This window comes from Capricornis sumatraensis, chromosome X, assembly GCF_032405125.1.
Source record: "Capricornis sumatraensis isolate serow.1 chromosome X, serow.2, whole genome shotgun sequence".
Lineage (NCBI taxonomy): Eukaryota > Metazoa > Chordata > Mammalia > Artiodactyla > Bovidae > Capricornis > Capricornis sumatraensis.
Genome location: NC_091092.1, coordinates 111,132,359 through 111,156,155, shown reverse-complemented (window position 1 = coordinate 111,156,155; position 23,797 = coordinate 111,132,359). Strand labels below are relative to the sequence as shown.

Here is a 23,797-nt window from a genome sequence, read left to right as displayed (position 1 = left end):
GTGAGGAAATTTTACTTTAATTCTAGGTTTTATAAAGCCATTAAAATTGTTTTTTAATTGGCAGCAGACTGATTAGACTTGGAGAGCTTTCAGGAACCACTGAAAAGGGTTGTCAATTGAAAGGCCTTAGAGTATTTTTAATTAAAATCATTGGCAAAAGGATGAGAGGCAAACCAATCGTAACTACATTTTATGTATCAAGAGGTCTACAAAATAATGCTTTGAGAACAGGTATAGTCAGAATGTGCATGTAAAATATTTTATAGAGAGTAAAACCAGGGATCTCTAAAAAATAAGCATGGACTCAGGAAAGAAAGGCAAATACAGAAATTTTCATCTTAATGCTTTTGCATCTATTTGCATTTCTGGTATTATAAAAAATACTAGCTTATTATCTTCAACCATGTTTTACATTACTCACATGTCTGGCAGGAGTTTGAAAACTCTCTACAGGATATAAATAATGTAGAACAGACATATTCATACATAATAACCACTTTCTCTATTTGGGGATGTGTGAGGACAGAAACAGACTTACAAAGCATAATATGAATGCTCATGTTCAAGAGGAGGAGAATTCTGAGTATATTAATTTTATTTTTAGATTTTTGTGCTTATAGTTCAGAACATCACAAAAATGCTCATTAGAAATATAGCAAAATATTGATGAAATGGGAATAACATCTATGAACTTATATGAGTCATAGAATGTTGCCTACTTCTGGCAAAGAAGATAATTTTCTCTATTTAAAAATCACAAGACTATAGACTTTGGGACTTATCTAGATAGATACCTTCTTACATCTAAATACCTGCTGCTAAGTCTAACATTAATTACCATAATAAATTATAGAGCAAATGAATAATGTCCTCTTTCCATAGTATACTATGATTTCAGTTCAATGGCGGAAAATAATATTTCAAACCATTGAAATTATATTTAAGTTTAAAATATTAACTATAATGAATTTCTGACTATCTTATTCCCTAGTTACAATCAAAATATAAATATGTTCTTCAGGGGCACGATATTTAGGGGAAAAAAAGCAGCTGAGTAAATGTCAACAAGCAAGCACATTTACAAAAAATATAGAGGACACATAGGGTCATTTAAGTATTTAAATAAGTCAATTCAGGGTATATTTCATTTGTTCTCTTTTCTCATTTTAAGGAACCACGTGGCAAGGGTTATTATTCTTTTTAACTTTTGGAAACAAAAAGTATTTCTATTTTCTTAGGCCACCTTCTTATCAACTTCAGCATCTTTAGCTTGTGTTCAGGTGTTATTCAAGACAAAGCTGATTTTGAAATGCAAGAGAGAAGCCCTCATAGTTGCTTTTTTTTTCCCTTTTCAAGTTTTGATCTCTTGCCACGCTACTGTTTCACAAGGTCAAAATCCCTCAAAGCCTTGACCTGAATAGCAGTCAAAATTTCAGGCACACGATGCTCTTTATATGAGCATAAACAGATGCCTTGTCATCTCAGTTCCAATGCCTATATCCTACTGGATTTTACTATTACCAGAACTGTGCTCATTCTTTACAACAATCATTTAAAATAATTTTTAAAAGACTGAGCATACTGTGTCATTAATGGGACTATTTTTCTCCGACAAACATGCTGGAATGTATGCATACAAGTGAGTTCTGTTCTTTAAAGTCAAAACCATACTCTCAACGTTCTTGGAATTCTTATGCCATTTTGATCAAATTCAATCTGATGAGTAAGAAAAATCAATTTTTGTTTTTAGTTATGAGATATTATTTCTTGTCTCAGTCTATCTCCTTTTAATTCCTATTTCCCTGGGTAGCTTCCTTCTTATCCTGTTAAGAGTCCCAAGCCCCTAGCAATGATTTGGATGGGTCTATGATGGTACATTTTGGGGAAAAACTGAAGAGTGAAAACTGAGACATGCGCTTAAGAAAGGCTCAAGTTTAGCAACTGAGGAAGCAAACTGCTAATATTATGTTGTTTATTTGCTTCTGGTCTGGTATAGGAGTGTAAAACGGTTTAAAAAGAAACTGTTTAAAAAAATCATAGTAGACTTGGGATTTTCATGGTAGTGCGGTGGTTAGGACTTCGCCTTCCAATGCAGGGGGGAGGGTTTGCTCCCTGGTTGGAGAACTAAGATCCCACATGCCTCATGGACAAAAAAGTAGGACATAGACAGCAGAAGCAATATTGTAACATTCAGTACAGACTTCCAAAATGGTCTACATAAAAACATCTTTAAAAAAATCACAGTGAACTATAACAAGCCATCCAGACTCACTAAACAGTATGCCTTGCATATCAAGAGAATCTTTATTTTTTCCCTCAAAATGCTTTCATGTCTATGGCTTCATTTTATTCTCATCAAATCCCAGGGAGCAAGTGGAACAGAGTTATATTATATGTTGGAAGTCAATTTATAGAGAAGTAAACAAATCAAAGCTAGTACTAGTTTATCACAGATTTTGAAAAATTCAAAAATAGGAGGTTAAGTAAGTTGCCCAAGGTCAAAGTCTCATAACTTTTCAGCCATTAAAAAATAAGGCTTCTAAGTTTTTTTTTTTATTAACCAACTTAAATAATTAAACCAGTAAGATTTTGATGAGATGCACAAGTATCATTCTACAGAATGAGTATATTTAAATATTACACTGCCAGAAAGGTCTCTCTTCTTCCCATTTCAGGCAGTACTGAGGAACACCAGAATGTAGGGACTGGCATATATGTCATTGTCTTACCAATTCAATGTTTTCAAAAAATATGTTTGGCAGACTTTATCAAAAGCTGCATATAGATTACAAGCCTACTGAATGAGATTTTCTGAGCACGGAATCTAGGACCATGCATTTGAATCAGTTTCCCAGGTAACTATCAGGCAGACTCAAGTTTGGAAAACCACTGCCAATAGTCCAAATGAACCAGAGTGCAACCTGTTGTTAACAGTTACACTTCCATGAATATATCCCTTTAAAGAGACATATTTCAAAATATCTTTCTTTTTCAAATAATGCCAGTCTTTCTTAATATGGTAACTGGTCATTTTACAGCACCAATAACCTATGGAGCTGATGGGCATATATTGGAATGATATCACTGCTGGTTTAAAAAGTTAACACTTTCTAATGTATGACATATTTGTTACATAAATGTCAACGGTCATGCAAAGTAGCCAAGGCCAGATTACATATAAGAAGAATCATGATCTGGTGGTAAAATCACTAGTATATCCACTGCTGCTGCTGCTGCTGCTGCTAAGTCGCTTCAGTCGTGTCAGACTCTGTGCGACCCCATAGACGGCAGCCCACCAGGCTCCCCCGTCCCTGGGATTCTCCAGGCAAGAACACTGGAGTGGGTTGCCATTTCCTTCTTCAATGCATGAAAGTGAAAAGTGAAAGTGAAGTCGCTCAGTCAAGTCCGACTCTTTGCGACCCCATGGACTGCAGCCTACCAGGCTCCTCCGTCCATTGGATTTCCAGGCAAGAGTCCTGGAGTGGGGTGCCATTGCCTTTGCCAGTATATCCACTAACAGCCCCAAATACAGTCAATGAAATGTTTATTATTGCCCAATGACTTTATGAGAAATGACTGAAATTGATATTTCTTCAAGTTATAAATTTTAAATATGAATTTGATTTGAAAAGATGGAACTGTGATTTAAAATTATGTATGTTGGCTGATCATTTAAATTATATATTTTAGGAGCAGTGTTTCAAATTTCATTTTTTCATCTTTCAACAAACATTTCCCAAATGCCACTAATCAGATGCCAAGTCTCAAAAAACAAAATTCCCTGCACTGTCTCACAAGACAGTAGATATAAGCCTAAAGCTATTGAATATGGTTTCAACAAGGGTATATGCACAGTGCACTGAGGTATGAACTGGGACCAATTAGTAAAAGTTAGCCTGTATAACACAAAACAAAATGGCAGAATGTATTAAACACTATTGAACATGATGTTAATTTTTGAATGACTTCCCATGATTCCACCATCAACCATATCAGATAATAAGAGTTTCAAGTTTAAAAAATACTCCATTAAAAAAATATATTACCAAAACATTCACAATTCTTAACAAAAAACCACATGACACTACAAGTATAACATAGATGTTTTCCTAATATACAGCCTATATGTGTTAGTATAACTAGGTTGCATGATTTTAGGAGTCAACAGTCTATGGCAGAAAATCCACTGATTATAACCTCACTTGCACTAACTGGAAGATATCTTTGGTGAAATCAAAGATCGTGGACCCCAGTCCTGCACTTGTCATTGACTTTCCTTGGACAGTTCACTTTTCCTCCCTAAACTTAATTTTCTCATGTGTAAAATGCAGAGGTCAATTAATGGCCCTCATTATTTCAGGGATCTATGATTTGGAGTTAGACTGTTTTGACACAGTTTCCTACCATGTTGTCTGACTGTCTAAGTTACTCGTCCTCATTCCCATTGAATTGGAAAGGATTATCGTCTAAGGCTGGAGAAGGAAATGGCAACTCACTCCAGTATTCTTGCCTGGGAAATCCCATGGACGGAAGAGCCTGGTGGGCTACAGAAGAGCCAGACACAACATAGTGACTGAACCATCACCCTCCTATAAAGCAATAATGAGTTCAGCCCACCAGCACTCATTCCTCTCCCACATTCTCCAGTGTCAAAGGCGACCAAGAGAACCATCTTTATTATTTAATTGAATACTTAGCAAGGACTAATCCAGTGACATCCTCTGTAGGGTTACAGTATCACACTCTCATTGCAGATTTCAAAAATCTCAAGTATAATTTATTGCAGGTTAATAAAGGGATCCAACCAGTCCATTCTAAAGGAGATCTGCCCTGGGTGTTCTTTGGAAGGAATGATGCTAAAGCTGAAACTCCAATACTTTGTCCACCTCATGAGAAGAGTTGACTCACTGGAAAAGACTCTGATGCTGGGAGGGATTGGGGGCAGGAGGAGAAGGGGACGACAGAGGATGAGATGGCTGGATGGCATCACTGACTCACTGGACGTGAGTCTGAGTGAACTCCGGGAGTTGGTGATGGACAGGGAGGCCTGGTGTGCTGCGATTCATGGGGTCGCAAAGAGTGGGACATGACTGAGTGACTGAACTGAACTGATTATCACTAACCTGTGCTGAACTCTTTTCAAGTTTTTGGATTAAATTATCCCAGCGCTGGGCAAAGCTGTCCAACCATGCTTCCATCTTTTGGGCAACCAATGTATTTTTCAGTGTTGAAAGGAGATCTTGGTTGAGTGAGCAGAGTTTGTCCATGGTTTGCTTTTTTTTTTCTAGATCAGTTTTTAAAACCTGTTAAAAAAAGGAAGAACACAGACTAAGCCTTGGTTACATTTTAAAAAACACTGTAGTTCAATCTGCTTTTGCATGCATTTTCCTATTTGTATAGACACGAAAAGATTATAATTCTGCCTGCAAAAGAACAAGAGTTCATAAAAATATAAGTAGAAAATTATAATCCAAATAATGTTCCCAAGAAGCTTAGAGAGAAATAAAAGTCAGATGCAGAATAAACACTTTTATTTATTTTAGAATAAATAAGGAGTCAGAGGCATTTATGAGCTACCTGAACATTCTTGAAGAACTGTCAGGGGAAAAAAGTAGTGTTGGTTCAAAAGGAAAAGCAGAGACTGACATATGGAAATTACTTTTTAATATTTGGAGGTGTTCTAAAGTGAAAGGTAGGGCTCTTGGATGTTAGTGAATTTCCTCTTAATTTCTGATAGAATTCAAATGAAATACCACATGCCAGGAGTACTGAAGAGAACATGGTGAATTGAGAAGATGAGCATAGCTAAGGGGCCTTTCCAATCTGAAATGCTGTGATTCTTTGAATAAATTTGCAATATTTTTTTTATTTCTATGATTTGTACATACTTTTCATTATTCAGATATAAAAACCTTGTTATGCAGTTTACTGACTTTTACATTTTTTAGCATCTGTTATTCAATTAACATTCAGCTATTTGAGCAATTATCTTCTAAAGCTAATTTTAAAGCCCATTAAGTAATAGAATAAAGTAATTGAGTATGGCACAAATCTTTTGGAATTACTATGCTTATTTACTAAATGCTTATGTGTTTTATGAAGTATTTTTATATCATTCATATTTCCAAAGTTCCTAGGAGCAATGGAAGGTTACACATGCTCTTTGGTTGATAGAAAATTAATAAACAAAGTGGCTTGTGTGAAATTAGCAGATCAGGACAGCTTATTCTTTCATTTTACCCATTAAGGTCACCCTAGCCTTTGGGAAATCCCATTTCCATCTCCCCAATGCTAGACCCTGATTTAATTTGTAAAAACAGACTAAGAAGAAAGAAAGGAGAGAATTATTTTATGGACGTTTTACCATCTTCTCTCATTGGCATCAGCAAGTGTAATGAACATAAACTAAGCTGTGAGACCTATCTTTCCAAAATAAATGCAAATTTATTTAAGAACAACTAACATTGCATATGGCAAATAAATGAGCATGAAACAGATGCACCAATTGCTCATGAACTGAAGTATCATTGACAGAGAGAAATCAATATATGCCCACCCCCTGCAAAGGACACTTTATGTAGCTCATTTTGGCATGCCACCTGCATTGATAGCTCTGGACTGCAGACGGCTCTGGTGTCTCCTTCAATTAGTTCATCCTTTTCTCAGAATTTGCTTCACCTGGTGTTCTTTATATTGCAGTCTTACTGCGAGCCATTTTTAGGGAATAAAAGCAAGTTTTGAAATGCATTTTTAGTTTCTCCTCAATAATTGTCTTTTCACTATTTTTCCTAAGCCTGAAAGAATGCAATAGACCAAAATATACAAGCTGAATTTGAAGAAGAGGAAACAATTTCCATCGGAAATTTATGAGTAGTCTCCTGTTACCTAAAGAGGTTTTCTTAGATGATCTATAAAAGTAGTTGGATACACAAAGAGATTTAGTGGCAAATGACATGGAGCCTCCTGTGTTAACAATCAACCAAAGAAGAAGCACTTAGTGAACATTACAAAGATAAAGGGGAAATTTCCCATTAAATAATATAATTAGGGATAATAACTCAGGTAAAGTAAAAACAGCATTATTATAAATTGTGCCATTATCAAATCAGTAATATTTTTACCCAAATCTGTATGACAAAAACCCTGTACTAGCCAAGGCTTCTATCTGGTAAATTCTAGATCTAGTTTGTCAAATGGTGATAGCAGGATAGTAGTTTTGCCTCAGTGTGTTTCCTCTGTTGGCTCTGAACCAATCTCTCTCCTAGTCTTTCTTCATCTCATCAAGTTCCTGAAGTACTCTCACACCATAACTAACAAGAAAAAAACAGGAAATCCATGGTGGTGCCAGTTACAATGCATCATTGTAATGAATTACCTTCTCCCATCTATCCTTAGACAGAAATTATTCTAAGCTTGGATTTTGTGTATATTAAATAACTACAATTTAGTTGTTACTCAATTTTAGTGTATTAAAAGGACATATTTCTGCATCCTAAGAATTGATTATAGATCTTTCAGTGCCAGAGAACTAAAGTTCTAGAAAATTCAGAAGGCAAAAAGAAGCTCTAGAAAATGTGTACAAGGCAGAGATCAGCTAGGCATTTGAAAGAAGAAATATAATTTATTTTCATAGAAGCGAGGTACCTGGACAAACCTCCAAAGTAAACAGGAAAGAACAGGCAATAAATCAGATTGGACAGCAGTAGAAATGGGCAAGTAATAGATAAGCTGCTCAAGAAGACAAGATAAACATGCTCTATATGGTCAAGGTTAAATGATTTGAAGTGAAGAGAGAATGTATGCTTGCAAAAAGCCCACAAAGTCATCAACTTATTCTCATCAGATGGATACTTGAGAGATCAATGCCAAGATAATTTCTCATAAACTGGCAAAACTGAATCCTGTACCTATTTTATGAGTAGTTTTCTATATGTAAGAAGTATTCTGGTGGCTCAGTGGTAAAGAATCTGCCTGCCAATGCAGGAGACATGGCTTCAATCACTGGATCGGGAAGATCCCCTGGAGAAGGAAATGGCAACCCACTCCCATATTCTTGTCTGGAGAATTCCATGGCCAGAAGAGCCTGGCGGGCTATAGTCCATGGAGTCGCAAAGAGTCAGACACAACTGAAGCGACTAAACAACAACAAGACAGAGTAATCTAATTCTTTCTAATCACCTGTTGTAGATTGATCCACTGTGGGGGTTTCTCATCTTAAGGGAGCATAAGAATCACCAGGAAGGCTTGTGAACTGGAAGACTGCTCGGCCCTATGCTTCCAGAGTTTATGAATCAGTAGGCCTGGGATGGGGCCTAAGGATTTGCCTTTCTAAGGAGTTCCTGGGTAATGCTGCTAGTCTAGGGACCACGCCATGAGAACCACTGATGCTATCTGGAGGACTTCTTTGAGGGTGATCACCAAAGCTGAGGTCAAATTAGCAAGTCCTGGTGAAACAGCACTGTGCACAGGGATTTGCCAAGCTCCCATAAGTACTCTGTCCCTGCCATCTTATCTTGCAGACACTTGATAGTGACCTAAGCCCACGGCATTCCTGTAGTCCCTGCACACCACACTCTCTTGGATCATCAACTTTCCCAGAGTTGTCCTTTGCTGGCAGATGCCACAGCAATAGTACTTTTCCACAGAAGCCTGTTTCTTGTTAATTTGGGTCTTCCACCGAGAGCCTACTTGATTCTTCCAGTCTTAGAATTCACCTCAGTTTCTTCTTTCCTTTGCTTTTTATTCTTTATGCCAAATAAAAACTCAATTTGGATGATAGAACAATAATAAGGCCCACATGATTTGGATTAAAAAACGTATCAGGAGGAAATCAAATACTTGACTCCTCTTCTCTCACCTCACATGAAAAGTAGGAGAAAATCCCATGGGTTATTAGTGGTAATATTTCAAAACAAATTACTTTGATTGTAAATAAAAGAGAGATTTAGCACACTGTATCTATACCTAGGTATGTAGTAGGAACTGGTGACAGATGGTACCTGTTTTGGGTCTCAGATTGTGACATATTTTAATGAACATTAAATTCTTACTCACTGCCTGAGTCAGCAGGGGAATTTTACCTCAAATTCTAGACCAGCTGTCAGGTTTTGTTAATTGGCTTAAACTATCAAACGGTAAGACATACAAAACATATTTTCACTTTGTTCACAAGTAAAGTGACATAATTTGAATTTTAATCATATTGGAAAATTATTGAGACTTCGCTAAGAGAGCATTTTCATGGCCCTGGAGCTAGCAATGTCTTTTTATATAAAAATGTCAACATTGAGGCACATGATTATTCAAAACAAAAATTTTCAACTGCAGTTATTTTTCTGTCAAAGTATCGAATGTGATGAATTCTGAAACAGCTTAAAAGTCTTGGACCTGAGTCTGGATATCTTGGTGTTCACTTTAACTCTGCTACTAATCTATGACTTTATGCATGCCATGTGTTTTCTTCTGGGCCTCAATTTCCTCTTCTGAAATAACCTTGTCTGTCTCCTTGTTTTCATGCCCAGTGCTACTTGCTGCTACTGCTGTTGCTAAGTCACTTCAGTCGTGGCCGACTCTGTGAGACGCCATAGACGGCAGCCCACCAGGCTCCCCCATCCCTGGGATTCTCCAGGCAAGAATTCTGGAGTGGGTCACCATTGCCTTCTCCAATGCATGAAAGTGAAAAGGGAAAGTGAAGTCTCTTAGTCCTGTCCGACTCTTCGCGACCACATGGACTGCAGCCTACCAGGCTCCTCAGTCCATGGGATTTTCCAGGCAAGAGTACTGGAGTGCTAATTAGTTCAGTTTTAATTGGCCTCCTTACTATAAAAAGTCTTACTACCAAAGAGTGCTCTGGAAATGCAAATACGATTGTTATTCAGCTCCCAACGGCTCCCCATTAGTTTCAGAACAAAATTACAAATGTATCACTGATATTTTTGCACTGTTTGATAGACAGATTACTTTTCTGAAATCTGTCTTCAGTAGTGATATCACTCAAAAAGCACATTCCCTGAGGATTCATTTATATCAATGAGAAGCTAGTTTGTAATAACAAGTAATACATATGTGAATCTATTTTAAATTAAAAGCTTATAGAAAGTTAGTCACTATGGAGCCAAAAATGTATGATACAAATAAATATTTGGTAATATGGTACAAATTTAACTGAGGATATTTAAGTTTAGTTCAAATAAATTATTTAATTATTGTGATATATAATATATATCAATACAGACAGAAATAGATTAATTTAGGTAAAGTTATGAAACATTATTTACAATAGACCATTGTTTTGTATCACAGTTAACATCACATTAGCATTTAGTAGAATTGATCAAAAATAGAAAAGAAATCCTAATTATGCAATACTTTACTTGAAAAATCAAGCTCTTAATAAATACTGAATTGGCCTCTCCCTTACTGGAAAATAATAAAATTCACAGTTGAAGAGAAACTTTGTAGATTTTTTTAAAAATTCCATACAGTTCAACTCAAACTGAAATGTCTCAATGAACCCTGATGTCCCCTTATTGCCAAAGTTCGTTAATCCCTCAAAACATATGGGTGCTATAATCACTGCCCCACCTGGGGAGAGTGTGCTTACCAAGCACCTGGTTGCCTGAGCTGCTCGGAACTGGGAAGGGCACAAAACGCAGGCCCAGCTGAGTCCGTGACTTTGTAGAGTACCCAAGAACCTGAGTGGCTTACACCTGGGAAGTGACCGCAACCCAGTGCCAGCTTTAGACAGTTACTCTGCAGAGTAACCTGGAGCCTGAGCAGTGTAGACTGGAAAAGCACACACACCGTGAGTAGGGGCAAACCCAGTGTGGCCCAGACCCTGTGAGCACTCCCCCCACATGCCAGTGATATTTGTTTGCAGTGATCCTCCCTCCCTGCAGCACAACTGAACAAGTGAGCCTAAATAAATGACCACTTTCACCCCCTTGTGTCAGGGCAGAAGTTAGACACAAAAGAGACTTGCAAACAGAGAGAGCCAAGATAAAGAAGAGGGAATCACTTTGGAAGTGACAGGTGCAACAGACTAAAACCCTGTAGTTAGCATTGACTACACTGGAAGGGACCTATAGACCTTGAGAAGAAGTATAAGCTGGAACAAGGAACTATCTGAAACTGAACTGACCCCACACTGCCCTCAACAACTCCAGAGAAATTCTTAGATATATTTTACTATTATCATTTTCTATTTTTAAAAAATTTTTAAGTTCTTTATTACTCCTTTAATTTTCCTTTTTAAAACCTACTATTACCTTGTAAAAGAAAGACCCTATTTTTAAAGCAAATTTCATATTTTTTATAACATTTGTAATTTTGTTTTGTGCTTTTAATATTGTATTTTTGAGAGTCTAAACTCTACTCTAGATTTTTAATCTCTGCTTTTTGGTATTTGTTATCAATTTTGTACCTTTAAGAACTCAATCTTCAATACCCATTTTTAGTTAGGAGTGTGATTACTGGCTTGATTGCTCTCTCCCCTTTTGACTCTCCTTTTTCTCCACCAGGTCACCTCTATCTCCTCCCTCCCCCTTCTCTTCTCTACTTAACTCTGTGAATCTCTTTGGGTGTTCCAGGCTGTGGAGGACCTTTAGGGAACTGATCACTGGCTAGATTGGTCACTCTCCTTTTTACTCCCCCTCCTCTCTTCCTGGCCACCACTATCTCCTTCCTCCCTCTTCTCTTCTCTTCTCTTCTCTTCTCTTCTCTTCTCTTCTCTTCTCTTCTCTTCTCTTCTCTATGGAACTCCATGAACCTCTCTGAGTGTTCCAGACTGTGGAAAGTAAGTAGGGAATTGATTACTGGCTAGACTGCTCTCACCTCTTTTGATTCCTCCTCTTCTCCTCCTGGTCACCTCTATCTCCCTCCTCCCTCTTCTCTTCTCCATGTAACTCTGTGAATCTTTCTGGGTGTCCCTCACTGTGGAGAATCTTCTCTCCATTAACCTAGATGTTTTATCAGTGGTGCTGTAAGGATGGAGAAGTCTTGAGGCTACTGTAAGAATAAGACTGAAAGCCAGAGGTAGAAGGCTTAAATCCCAAACTTGAGAACACCACAAAACTTCTGACTCCAGGGAACATTAATCGACAAGAGCTCATCCAAAAGCCTCCATACCTACACTGAAACCAAGCTCCACCCAAGAGCCAACAAGTTTCAGAGTAAGACATACCAAGCTAATTCTCCAACAATGCAGGAACATAGCCTGCATTATGTGAGCACAGAAATACAGGCAGCCAAAAGTCACACCAAACCCATAGACACCACAAAATTCACTACTGGGCACTTCTCTGCACTCCAGAAAGAAGAGATCCAGCTCCACCCACCAGAACACTGAGGCAAGATTCCCTAACCAGGAAGCCTTGAAAAGCCACTTGTCCAACCCCACCAACAGGGAGGAACCTCCACAATAAAGAGAAACCACAAACTTCCAGCATAAAGAAAGGCCATCCCAAACACAGCAACCTAAAAAGATGAAAAGGCAGAGACATATTCAGCAGGTAAAGGAACATGATAAAAGCCCACCAAACCAAACAAAAGAGGAGGAGATAGGGAGTCTACCTGAAAAAGAATTCAGAAAAATGATAGTAAAAATGATCCAAAATCTTGAAAATGAAATGGAGTTCCAGATAAACAGTCTAGAGACAAGGATTGAGAAGATGCAAGAAAATTTAACAAGGACCTAGAAGAAATAAAAAAGAGTCAATCAATAATGAATAATGCAATAACTAAGATCAAAAGCACTCGAGGGAACCAACAGTAGAATAACTGAGACAAAAGATAGGATAAGTGAGGTGGAAGATAGAATGGTGGAAATAAATGAAGCAGAGAGGAAAAAAGAATTAAAAGAAATGAGGACAACCTCAGAGACCTCTGGGACAATATTAAATGCCCCAACATTCAAATCATAGGAGTCCCAGAAGAAGAAGACAAAAAGAAAGGCCATGAGAAAATACTTGAGGAGATAATAGTTGAAAACTTCCCTAAAATGGGGAAGGAAATAGCCACCCAAGTCAAAGAAACCCAGAGAGTCCCAAACAGGATAAACCCAAGGTAAACACCCCAAGACACATATTAATCAAAATAATGAAGATCAAATACAAAGAACAAATATTAAAAGCAGCAAGGAAAAAACAACAAAAAAATCACAAAGGGATTCCCATAAGGATAACATCTGACCTTTCAATAGAAACTCTTCAAGCCATAAGGGAATGGCAGCACAAACTTAGAGTTATGAAAGAGAAAAAACTACAACCCAGATTACTGTACACAGCAAGGATCTCATTCAAATATGAAGGAGAAATCAAAACCTTTACAGACAAGCAAAACCTCAGAGAATTCAACACCACCAAACCAGCTCTTCAGCAAATGCTACAGGATCACTCTAGACAGGAAAACAGAAAAGGTGTATAAACGCAAACCCAAAACAACAAAGTAAATGGCAATGGGATCATACTTCTCAATAATTACCTTAAATGTAAATGGGTTGAATGCCACAACCAAAAGACAAAGACTGGCTGAATGGATACAAAAACAAGACCCGTATATATGCTGACTACAAGAGACCCACCTCAAACCTAGGGACACACACAGACTGAAAGTGAAGGGCTGGAAAAAGATATTTCAAGCAAATGGAGACCAAAAGAAAGCAGGAACAGCAATACTCATATCAGATAAAATAGACTTTGAAATAAAGGCCATGAAAAGAGACAAAGAAGGACACTACATAATGATCAAAGTATCAATCCAAGAAGAAGATATAACAATTATAAATATATATGCACTCAAATAGGAGCACAGCAATATGTAAGGCAAATGCTAACAAATATGAAAGAGGAAATTAACAGTAACACAATAATAGTGAGAGATGTTAGTACCCTACTCACACTTATGGACAGATGAACTAAACAGAAAATTAGCAAGGAAATACAAACTTTAAATGATACAATGGACCAGTTAGACCTAATTGATATCTATATCTAAAACAATGAATTTCACCTTTTTCTCAAGTGCACACAGAACCTTCTCCAAGATAGATAACATCCTGGGCCATAAATCTAGACTTGGTAAATTCAAAAAAATTGAAATCATCTCAAGCATCTTTTCTGATCACAATGCGGTAAGATTAGATGTCAACTACAGGGAAAGAACTATTAAAAATACAAACATATGGAAGCTAAACAACACACTTCTGAATAGCCAACAAATCACAAAAGAAACTAAATATGCAAAGAAATGAATGAAAATGAAAACACAACAACCCAAAATCTATGGGATTCCCCCGACTAAGGTCCATGTAGTCAAGGCTATGTTTTTTCCTGTGGTCATGTATGGATGTGAGAGTTGGACTGTGAAGAAGGCTGAGTGCCAAAGAATTGATGCTTCTGAACTGTAGTGTTGGAGAAGACTCTTGAGAGTCCCTTGGACTGCAAGGAGATCCAACCAGTCCACCCTAAAGGAGATCAGCCCTGGGATTTCTTTGGAAGGAATGATGCTAAAGCTGAAACTCCAATACTTTGGCTACCTCAGGCAAATAGTTGACTCATTGGAAAAGACTCTGATGCTGGGAGGGATTGGGGGCAGGAGGAGAAGGGGACGACAGAGGATGAGATGGCTGGATGGCATCACTGACTCAATGGACATGAGTCTGAGTGAACTCTGGGAGTTGGTGATGGACAGGGAAGCCTGGTGTGCAGTGATTCATGGGGTCGCAAAGAGTCAGACATGACTGAGTGACTGAACTGAACTGAACTGTAGGGGAAGGTTCATAACAATAGAAGCCTACTTCAAGAAACAGAAAAAAAAAATCAAATAAATAACCTAACTCTACACCTAAAGCAACTAGAAAAAGAAGAAATGAAGCACCCCAGGGTTAGTAGAAGGAAAGAAATCATAAAAATTAGGGCAGAAATAAATGCAAAAGAAACAAAGGAGACTATAGCCAAAATCAACAAAGCTAAAAGCTGGTTCTTTGAGAAGATAAATAAAATAGACAAACCATTAGCCGGACTCATCAAGAAACAAAGGGAGAAGAAATAAATCAACAAAATTAGAAATGAAAATGGAGAAATTACAACAGACAACACAGAAATACAAAGGATCATAAGAGACTACTATCAGCAACTATATGCCAATAAAATGGACAACTTGGAAAAAATGGACAAATTCTTAGAAAAGTATAACTTTCCAAAACTGAACCAGGAAAAAATAGAAAATCTTAAGAGACACATCACAAGCAAAGAAATCAAAACTGTAATCAGAAATCTTACAGCAAACAGAAGCCCAGGATCAGATGGCTTCACAGCTGAATTCTACCAAAAATTGAGAGAAGAGCTAACACCTATCCTACTCAAACTCTTCCAGAAAATTGTAGAGGAAGGTAAACTGCCAGACTCATCCTATGAGGCCAACATCACCCTAATAACAAAACCAGACAAAGATGCCACACAAAAAAACTACAGGCCAATATCACCGGTGAACATAGTGCAAAATCCTTAACACAACTCTAGCAAACAGAATCCAACAACATATTAAAAAGATCATACATCATGACCAAGTGGGCTTTATCCCATAAAACAAAGATTCTTCACTATTCGCAAATCAGTCAATGTGGTACACCACATTAACAAATTGAAAGATATAAACCATATGATTATCTCAATAAATGCAGAGAAAGCCTGTGACAAAATTCAACATCCATTTATAATAAAAAGCCTCCAGAAAGCAGGCATAGAAGGAACGTATCTCAACATAATAAAAGCTATATATGATAAACCAACAGGAAACATTATCTCCAAAGGTGAAAAATTGAAAGCATTTCCCCTAAAGTAAGGAACAGACAAGGGTGCCCACTCTCACTACTACTATTCAACATAGTTTTGGAAGTTTTGGCCACAGCAATCAGAGCAGAAAAAGAAATAAAAGGAATCCAAACTGGAAAAGAAGAAGTAAAACTATCACTGTTTGCAGATGACATGATCCTCTACATAGAAAACCCTAAAGACTCCTCCAGAAAATTACTAGAACTAATCAATGAATGTAGTAAAATTTCAGGATATAAAACCAACACACAGAAATCCCTTGCATTCCTATACACTAACTATGAGAAAACAGAAAGAGAAATTAAGGAAACAATTCCATTCACCATTGCAACGAAAAGAATAAAATACTCAGGAATATATCTACCTAAAGAAACAAAAGACCTATTTATAGAAAACTATAAAATACTGGTGAAAGAAATCAAAGAGGACACTAATAGATGGAGAAATATACCATGTTCATGGATCAGAAAAATCAATATAGTGAAAATGAGTATACTACCCAAAGCAATCTATAGATTCAGTGCAATCCCTATCAAGCTATCAATGGTATTTTTCACAGAGCTAGAACAAACAATTTCACAATTTGTATGGAAATACAAAAAACCTCGAATAGCCAAAGCAATCTTGAGAAAGAAGAATGGAACTGGAGGAATCAACTTGCCTGACTTCAGGCTCTACTACAAAGCCACAGTCATCAAGACAGTATCGTACTGGCACAAAGTTAGAAACATAGATCAATGGAACAAAATAGAAAGCCAAGAGATAAATCCATGCACCTATGGACACCTTATCTTTGACAAAGGAGGCAAGAATATACAATGGAGAAAAGACAATCTCTTTAACAAGTGGTGCTGAGAAAACTGGTTAACCACCTGTAAAAGAAGGAAACTAGAACACTTTCTAATATCATACACAAAAATAAGTTTAAAATGGTTTAAAGATCTAAATGTAAGACCAGAAATTATGAAACTCCTAGAGGAAAATATAGGCAAAACACTCTCTGACATAAATCACAGCAGGATCCTCTATGACCTACCTCCCAGAGTAATGGAAATAAAAGCAAAAATAAACAAATGGGACCTAATTAAACTTAAAAGCGTTTGCACAATGAAGGCAACTATAAGCAAGGTGAAAAGTCAGCCTTCAGGATGGGAGAAAATAATAGCAAATGAAGCAAATGACAAAGAATTAATCTCAAAAATATGCAAGCAACTCCTGCAGCTCAATTCCAGAAAAAATAAGTGACCCAATCAAAAAATGGGCCAAAGAACTAAATAGACATTTCTCCAAAGAAGACATACAAATGGCTAACACATGAAAAGATACTCAACATCACTCATTATCAGAGAAATGCAAATCAAAACCACAATGAGGTACCATCTCACACCGGTCAGAATAGCTGCTATCCAAAAGTCTACAAACAATAAATGCTGGAGAGGGTGCGGAAAAAAGGGAACCCTCTTACACTGTCAGTGGGAATGAAAACTAGTACAGCCACTATGGAGAACAGTGTGGAGATTCCTTAAAAAACTGGAAATAGAACTGCCCTAAGACCCAGAAATCCCATTGCTGGGCATACACACCAAGGAAACCAGAATTGAAAGAGACACGTGTACCCTAATGTTCATCGCAGCAGTGTTTGTAACAGCCAGGACATGGAAGCAACCTAGATGTCCATCAGCAGACAAATGGATAAGAAAGCTGTGGTACATATACACAATGGAATATTACTCAGCTATTAAAAATAATGCATTTGAATCAGTTCTAATAAGGTGGATGAAACTGGAGCCTATTATACAAAGCAAAGTAAGTCAAAAAGAAAAACACCAATACAGTATATTAACACATATATATAGAATTTAGAAAGATGGTAACAATGACCCTATATGTGAAACAGCGAGAGACACAGATGTAAAGAACAGACTTTTGGACTCTGTAGGAGAAGGCGAGGGTGGGATGACTTGAGAGAATAGCATCGAAACATGTATATTACAATATGTGAAACAGATTGCCAGTTCAGGTTCGATGCATGAGAGAGGGTGCTCAGGGCTGGTGAACCGTGATGACCCTGAGGGATGGGATGGGGAGTGAGGTAGGAGGGGGGTTCAGGATGGGGAACACATGTCCACCCATGGCTGATTCATGTGAATGTATGGCAAAAACCACAATATTGTAAAGTAATTAGCTTCCAATTAAATTAAAAAAAAAAACATATGGGTGCTATAATCAATGCCATTTTGTTTGCTTTAATGTTTTTCTTATTTTCCAAAACATGATATAAGCCCCTTCTATGTGAGGATAATTATTTCTTGTGCTACTCTTGTATTTCTCAGAGAATCTAATTAAGTTTATTTTATACATATTAGATTTATGAAACTTAAGTTTATTCTACAACTATACTATTTATAATTTTACAGAACATTCACAGGTACTTTTCAGTGCTATATTTAAAATTTTTACTATAATCTTATTCCAGGTATGTTATACTTTTTCAAAGAGTACAATCCTGTTTCAAAACACAAAGTTCAAACTTTACCTACATATTATAAAATCAATATTTATGTCCTTCCAAAATTCATATTTTGAAGGCCTAACCTTCCAATGTTATCATATTAGGAGGTGGAGCTTTGGGGAGGTAATGATGCTTAGATGAGGTCGTGACAGTAGGGCCCCCATGGTAGGATTCTCCTTGTGTGCTAAATCGCTTTAGTTGTGTCTGACTCTTTGTGACGCTAGACTGTGGTCCACCAGGCTTCTATGTCCATGGGATTCTCCAGGCAGGAAGGCCAGAGTGGGTTGCCAGGCTCTCTTCCAAGGGATCTTCCCAACCCAGGGATTGATCCTGAGCCTTTTATGTCTCCTGTGATTAGTGCCCTCATACAAAAAAGAAGGGATACCAGAGCTTCCTCTGTCTCACCAGGAAGAGGGCCCTCACCAACAACCAAATCTTCCAGCACCTTGATATTGTGCTGCCCTGTTTCTAGAACTATAAGAAATAAATATCTACTGTTAAAGTCACCAATCTGTGGGATTTTATTACAGCAGCACAAGCAGACTAAGATAGGAATTGGGAACAAGAACTGGTGTCTCTTGTAACAAATACCTAAAAATGCAGAAACAGCTTTGAACTGGGTCATGGGTAGAGGGTGAAAGAGTTTTGAGGTACATGCTCGAGAAAGTCAAGATTGCCATGAAGGGCAACTCTGGTGAGGACTCAGGGAGAAAAAAGTCCTCTGGTGAGGACTCAGGGAGATAAAAGGAGAGCTGGAAAGAAAGTTTCCATCTTTTTAGAGAATACATAAATAATCATGAATAGCATGTTGGTGTAAATATGGATGGTAAAGGCCATTCTGTTGGGGTCTCAGACAAAGTAAGGAACATATCGGCCAAGGGAGAGAAGACAATCCTTGTTATAAAGTGGCAATGAACTTGACTGAGTTGTGTTGATGTTCTAGTATTTTGTAGAAGGTAGAACTTGTGCATGATGAAATGGGATATTTAGCTAAGAAATCTGATGTCTTTGGGAAATATTTAAGCAAAGTGTGAAAGGAACATCATGGTTTCATCTGAATGCTTAAGGTAAAAACGCAAGAAGAGAAAAATCAGTTGAAGAAGGCACTGTTTAACAAAAATGAACCGGAACTTACGGATTTGGAAAATTCTCAGTCTATATCCACATTGGAAAAAAAAATGAGAAAGGATGTTTAGATGTGAACACTAATGGGTGTGGCTGATCTACTATTTGATGAGGATATTAGTGTGGATGTGAACTAGAGACCTAATCAGCTCTCTGATCAGAAGCCGGGGTACAGATGTATACATTATGGATACATGAATATGAAGCCATGGATACTGTAATATACTAGTAGAAACTGCCAGCTGGGACTAATGGAAACAAAGAAAACTGGATGGATTGAAGGAAGGCTGTGAACACATGCATTCTTCCCATCAAGAAAAGAGAAGAATGATATAGGTGATACAAAGACATCAGGGCCGCCACCCTTACTGTAGGCCCAAATGGCAGAGCCAGTTCCTCCTGGGTTTCAAAGGGTGAGGCCACCTCTCAGGTTTGGGGGGGCAGGCATGCACGATGCCACCACAAAGTGCCTCAGGAACAACCACGACAGGGAGTCCTGTGAGTGGGACTGCAGCAGAGAGCCATGTGGGTGGGCAGTGCACTGTGATGCTGAAGAGGCAAGGCCATATTGTGGAATTCTGGGGGTGATGGTGCCACTTTGGCGGCCCTGGAGTGCAGAGAATCAGTCCAAAGAGGAATATTCTCAAGCATTAGGAACGTACAGAATTGTTCTTGCTCTGTTTTAGACTTACGTGTGGCCTGTCACCCCTTCCTCCTTTGCTATTTTCCCCTTTTCAAATGGAAATACCTATCCTATACCTGTCACACCACTATTTTGGAAGTATATAACTAGTCTTGTTTCACAGGTTCATAGTTGGAGAGCTCGGCCTCAGACCTTGAGTCTTATTTGATTTAAATGATGAGACTTTGAACTTTACAATATATGCTGAAGAGTTGATATTGGGACTATATAAGTTATTTTGGGTCTGTTCAGATGGAATAAATATATTTTGCATGTGAGAAAGACACACATTTTGAGAGTCCAGGGGTGTAATGATATGATCTAAATGATTGTGTCCCAAAAATATATATATATATATATATTGAAATTCTATAGCCTCCAATATCATGGTATTAAGACATTGGGCTATCGGGAGGTAATTAGGTTTCGATGAGTTTATGACAGTGAATTATTTATGACATGTGAAGAGCTGACTCATTTGAAAAGACCCTGATGCTAGGAAAGATTGAGGGAAGCAGGAGAAGGGGACGATGGAGGATGAGATGGTTGGATGGCATCACTGACACAATGGACATGGGTTTGGGTAGACTCTGGGAGTTGGTGATGGACAGGGAGGCCTGGCATGCTGCAGTTCATGGGGTCACAAAGAGTCGGACATGACTGAATGATTGAACTGAACTGATGACAGTGAAGCCCCTATGATGGGATTCATGACCTTGTAAGAAAAGGCAGAGACACTAGAGTTTCTCTTTCTACTGTGTGAGGAGAGCAATACTATTTGTTGTTGTTCAGTTGTGTCTGACTCTTTGCAACCCCATGGACTGCAGCATGCCAGGCTTCCCTGTCTTTCTCTATCTCCCGGAGTTTGCACAAATTCATGGCCATTGAGTCAATGATGCCATCCACCCACGGCATCCCCTATTGCTCCCTTCTACTTCTGCCTTCAATCTTTCCCACAATCATCTTTTCCTATTTTAATTAAGACAAGTAACAATATAAGTAAAGAGACTGATATAAGAAAGAAAAATGAATATTATGTTTAAGATTTAAACATTAGAAAGACCAAATAAGGATGTTAGTAGAGACTACTTTAAAAAAAAAAAAATAGTATCAATAGCTAAAGAATACATACGGCCAGTTTTTGAAGACTTGATAACATTTCACTTTGATCCTTAAAGCCAGTTGTGGGAATCTTGTTCACTGCATCTTCTTTATCTGAAAGCCATGTACTAAAAAGGCACTGAAAGAAATAAAATAATTTCAAAAGAGAAAGAAGAATAATTATTAAAGTACATCATATATTTTTATGTACCCATTTAACATCTCTCCTTCTCTTTCACTGATACACTATCCCCCATGCAACTCACCTGCTCTTCAGTAAAACGTTGCCATTTGAGAAGAACATCCTGTAAAAGAACCCAGCGATCTTCAGTCCACCTACAGATGTTTGCCCACCGATCTCCCAGTACCTGGGGAAGAGAAAACCCACCACAACATCAGCAAATGCTTACCTGTTAACTGAATTTTATTAAAAAATGGTATGAATGATTTTTAAAAGTATCTAACTTTGAGTATCTTATATATACTAGGAGTTGTAAAGAGCACCTTTCAGCTTCTGCTTATAATTATATAAGCACATGCCTTTCATTTGTCATTAGATTACTTCACTCTTGCACCTTATAGAGAAAAGTAGAGATACTTACAAGAAGTATAAGGCAGATATCACACCACTATTTGAAATATCTACACAGCAAATATAAACAGGAAAAATATAAATGTAGAATGAAATAGGATTTGTCATTGATAATATGGAAAATGTATATCTTTCTTAGGTCTGAAGGTATATGTCAAAAGAATAATAGTCTGGCTAAAAAATAGGATGTCAAAAGACTCTCATCTGAAGCAATCTTATATAATTAGAATTGCTTAATATCTTGATTGTAGAAGAATATTAGTACTGACTTAACATCATATCCACATGTGAATTTTTAAAGTTAACTGGATTATTATTACAAATATTTAAAGTCACTATTTCTCTAAACTGTTCTATTGAGAAAACTCAGTAGAGTAATAGTTTTCTGAGTAAGAGTTGCCCTGTCTTTAGCCTGTCACTAATACTAGTGGCTCAGTGGTAAAGAATCCACCTGCTAATGCAGGAGATGCAGATTCAGTCCCTGGATGGGGAAGATCCCCTGGGGAAGGAAATGGCAACCCACTCCAGTGTTCTTGCCTGGGAACTCCCATGGTCCGAGGAGCTTGGTGGGCTACAGTCCATGGGGTCACAAAGGAGCTGGACACAACTTAGTGACTAAACAACAAGAACAATATCTATATGCACATGCTATTTTAGTATGTAATATAAAATAAGCACTAATATTTTTTTAGGTGAAAAAGTGTGTTATGATATTTGTACTGTTTTAAGAAATGTATCATTTATTTCAACACTATGAGGATGCACTTCAGAGTCTAAAATTTCAACTTTTTTGACTTCCTTATAAATAATAAAATTATTTACCCATAGATATTAGACCTCTAGAGCTAGAATAATCTCAAAATATGGTATGTCTTATTTTGTATAGAGTAAGAACTAGAAAAAATGTTTGTTACTCATATTTTTTTACAAATATACTCAGTATCTAAGATAAACTTGATCATAATTTCTACATTACTTGATACTACACATTTGGATTGGTCCAACTAGAAAACTTTGACATATGATTCAAACAATATATATGTAATTAGCATCATGGCAAAACCCATCTATTCCTAAATAACTCAGAGACCTAATCTTTTTTTATTGTATTTAATCTACCACCTTTTAGAAAAGGAAGTCTCATACACAGGGGTAAGAAGTAAGCAGTAAATGTTTTTCTACAATATTAAAATGATTATGAACTCAGATGCAGCTCAGTCACAGGTGAGTTTTCAGTTTTTCTGCAGAGATGTCAAATAAAAATGTTATTGCTTTCGAGCATAACATAAGTGATTTTGCATTTTTTATAGTTTCATTCTCTACTTGACCACTTTTGATTTACATTAGTTTATGACAGAAGCCTTAACACTGAAACAGAGATGCAAGATACCCAGGAAATGTGCTAACATAACTCAATGTATTCAATGTTAGCTATTTAATTATTACAATTAAACTTTGGGATTTTTTTCTCAAAAACATATTAGAAGTTATTTTAGTAAACTTCCTCGTTACCTTGTAAGGACACATCAGATAAAATGGCATGTAGCATATCTGGTAATGGATTAGTTGTGGGGAAAAAAAAAAAAAGCTTCAAATGGAGAAATTCTTGCCCGTTAGCCATAAACTACACCATCTGCCTGATTTTACGATGCATATATAAAAGGTCAAATCGTGGGACATTTATTACAGGGCTCCAACCCCAGTGGAGATGGGTGTCAAGGGCTAAAAGAGAAAATCAAACTGTAGCACCACCTTCATAAATGAAAGAAAATGAACTAAGACGTCTAAATAGATATACTATCTTCTCTCCAGTGCTACCAGACACACAAAGCTAGAGTCTAGCAAAGTAGTATCTTAGGTTTGCAATCTCATAGATAGAGCTTTTATAATTTATTGATTTTAGTAGCACATTGTATAAAACAAATTCACATAAAGACCTCTATACTAAATTGCTG

The 23,797-nt window shown here is 37.2% G+C and overlaps 1 protein-coding gene across 1 annotated transcript in view; it reads right to left on the bottom strand.

Annotated features, from left to right (window-relative positions):
• The window catches only part of DMD (dystrophin), a 1,795,368-nt gene that overhangs the window by 1,530,442 nt on the left and 241,129 nt on the right, over positions 1-23,797 (bottom strand). Inside the window, exons 9-11 of the mRNA XM_068961890.1 lie at positions 21,517-21,618; positions 21,282-21,389; positions 5,124-5,303 (exon numbers count right to left, since the gene is read on the bottom strand). Of these exons, the coding sequence (XP_068817991.1) occupies positions 5,124-5,303; positions 21,282-21,389; positions 21,517-21,618 (390 nt within the window). The remainder of the gene's footprint in view (positions 1-5,123; positions 5,304-21,281; positions 21,390-21,516; positions 21,619-23,797) is intronic.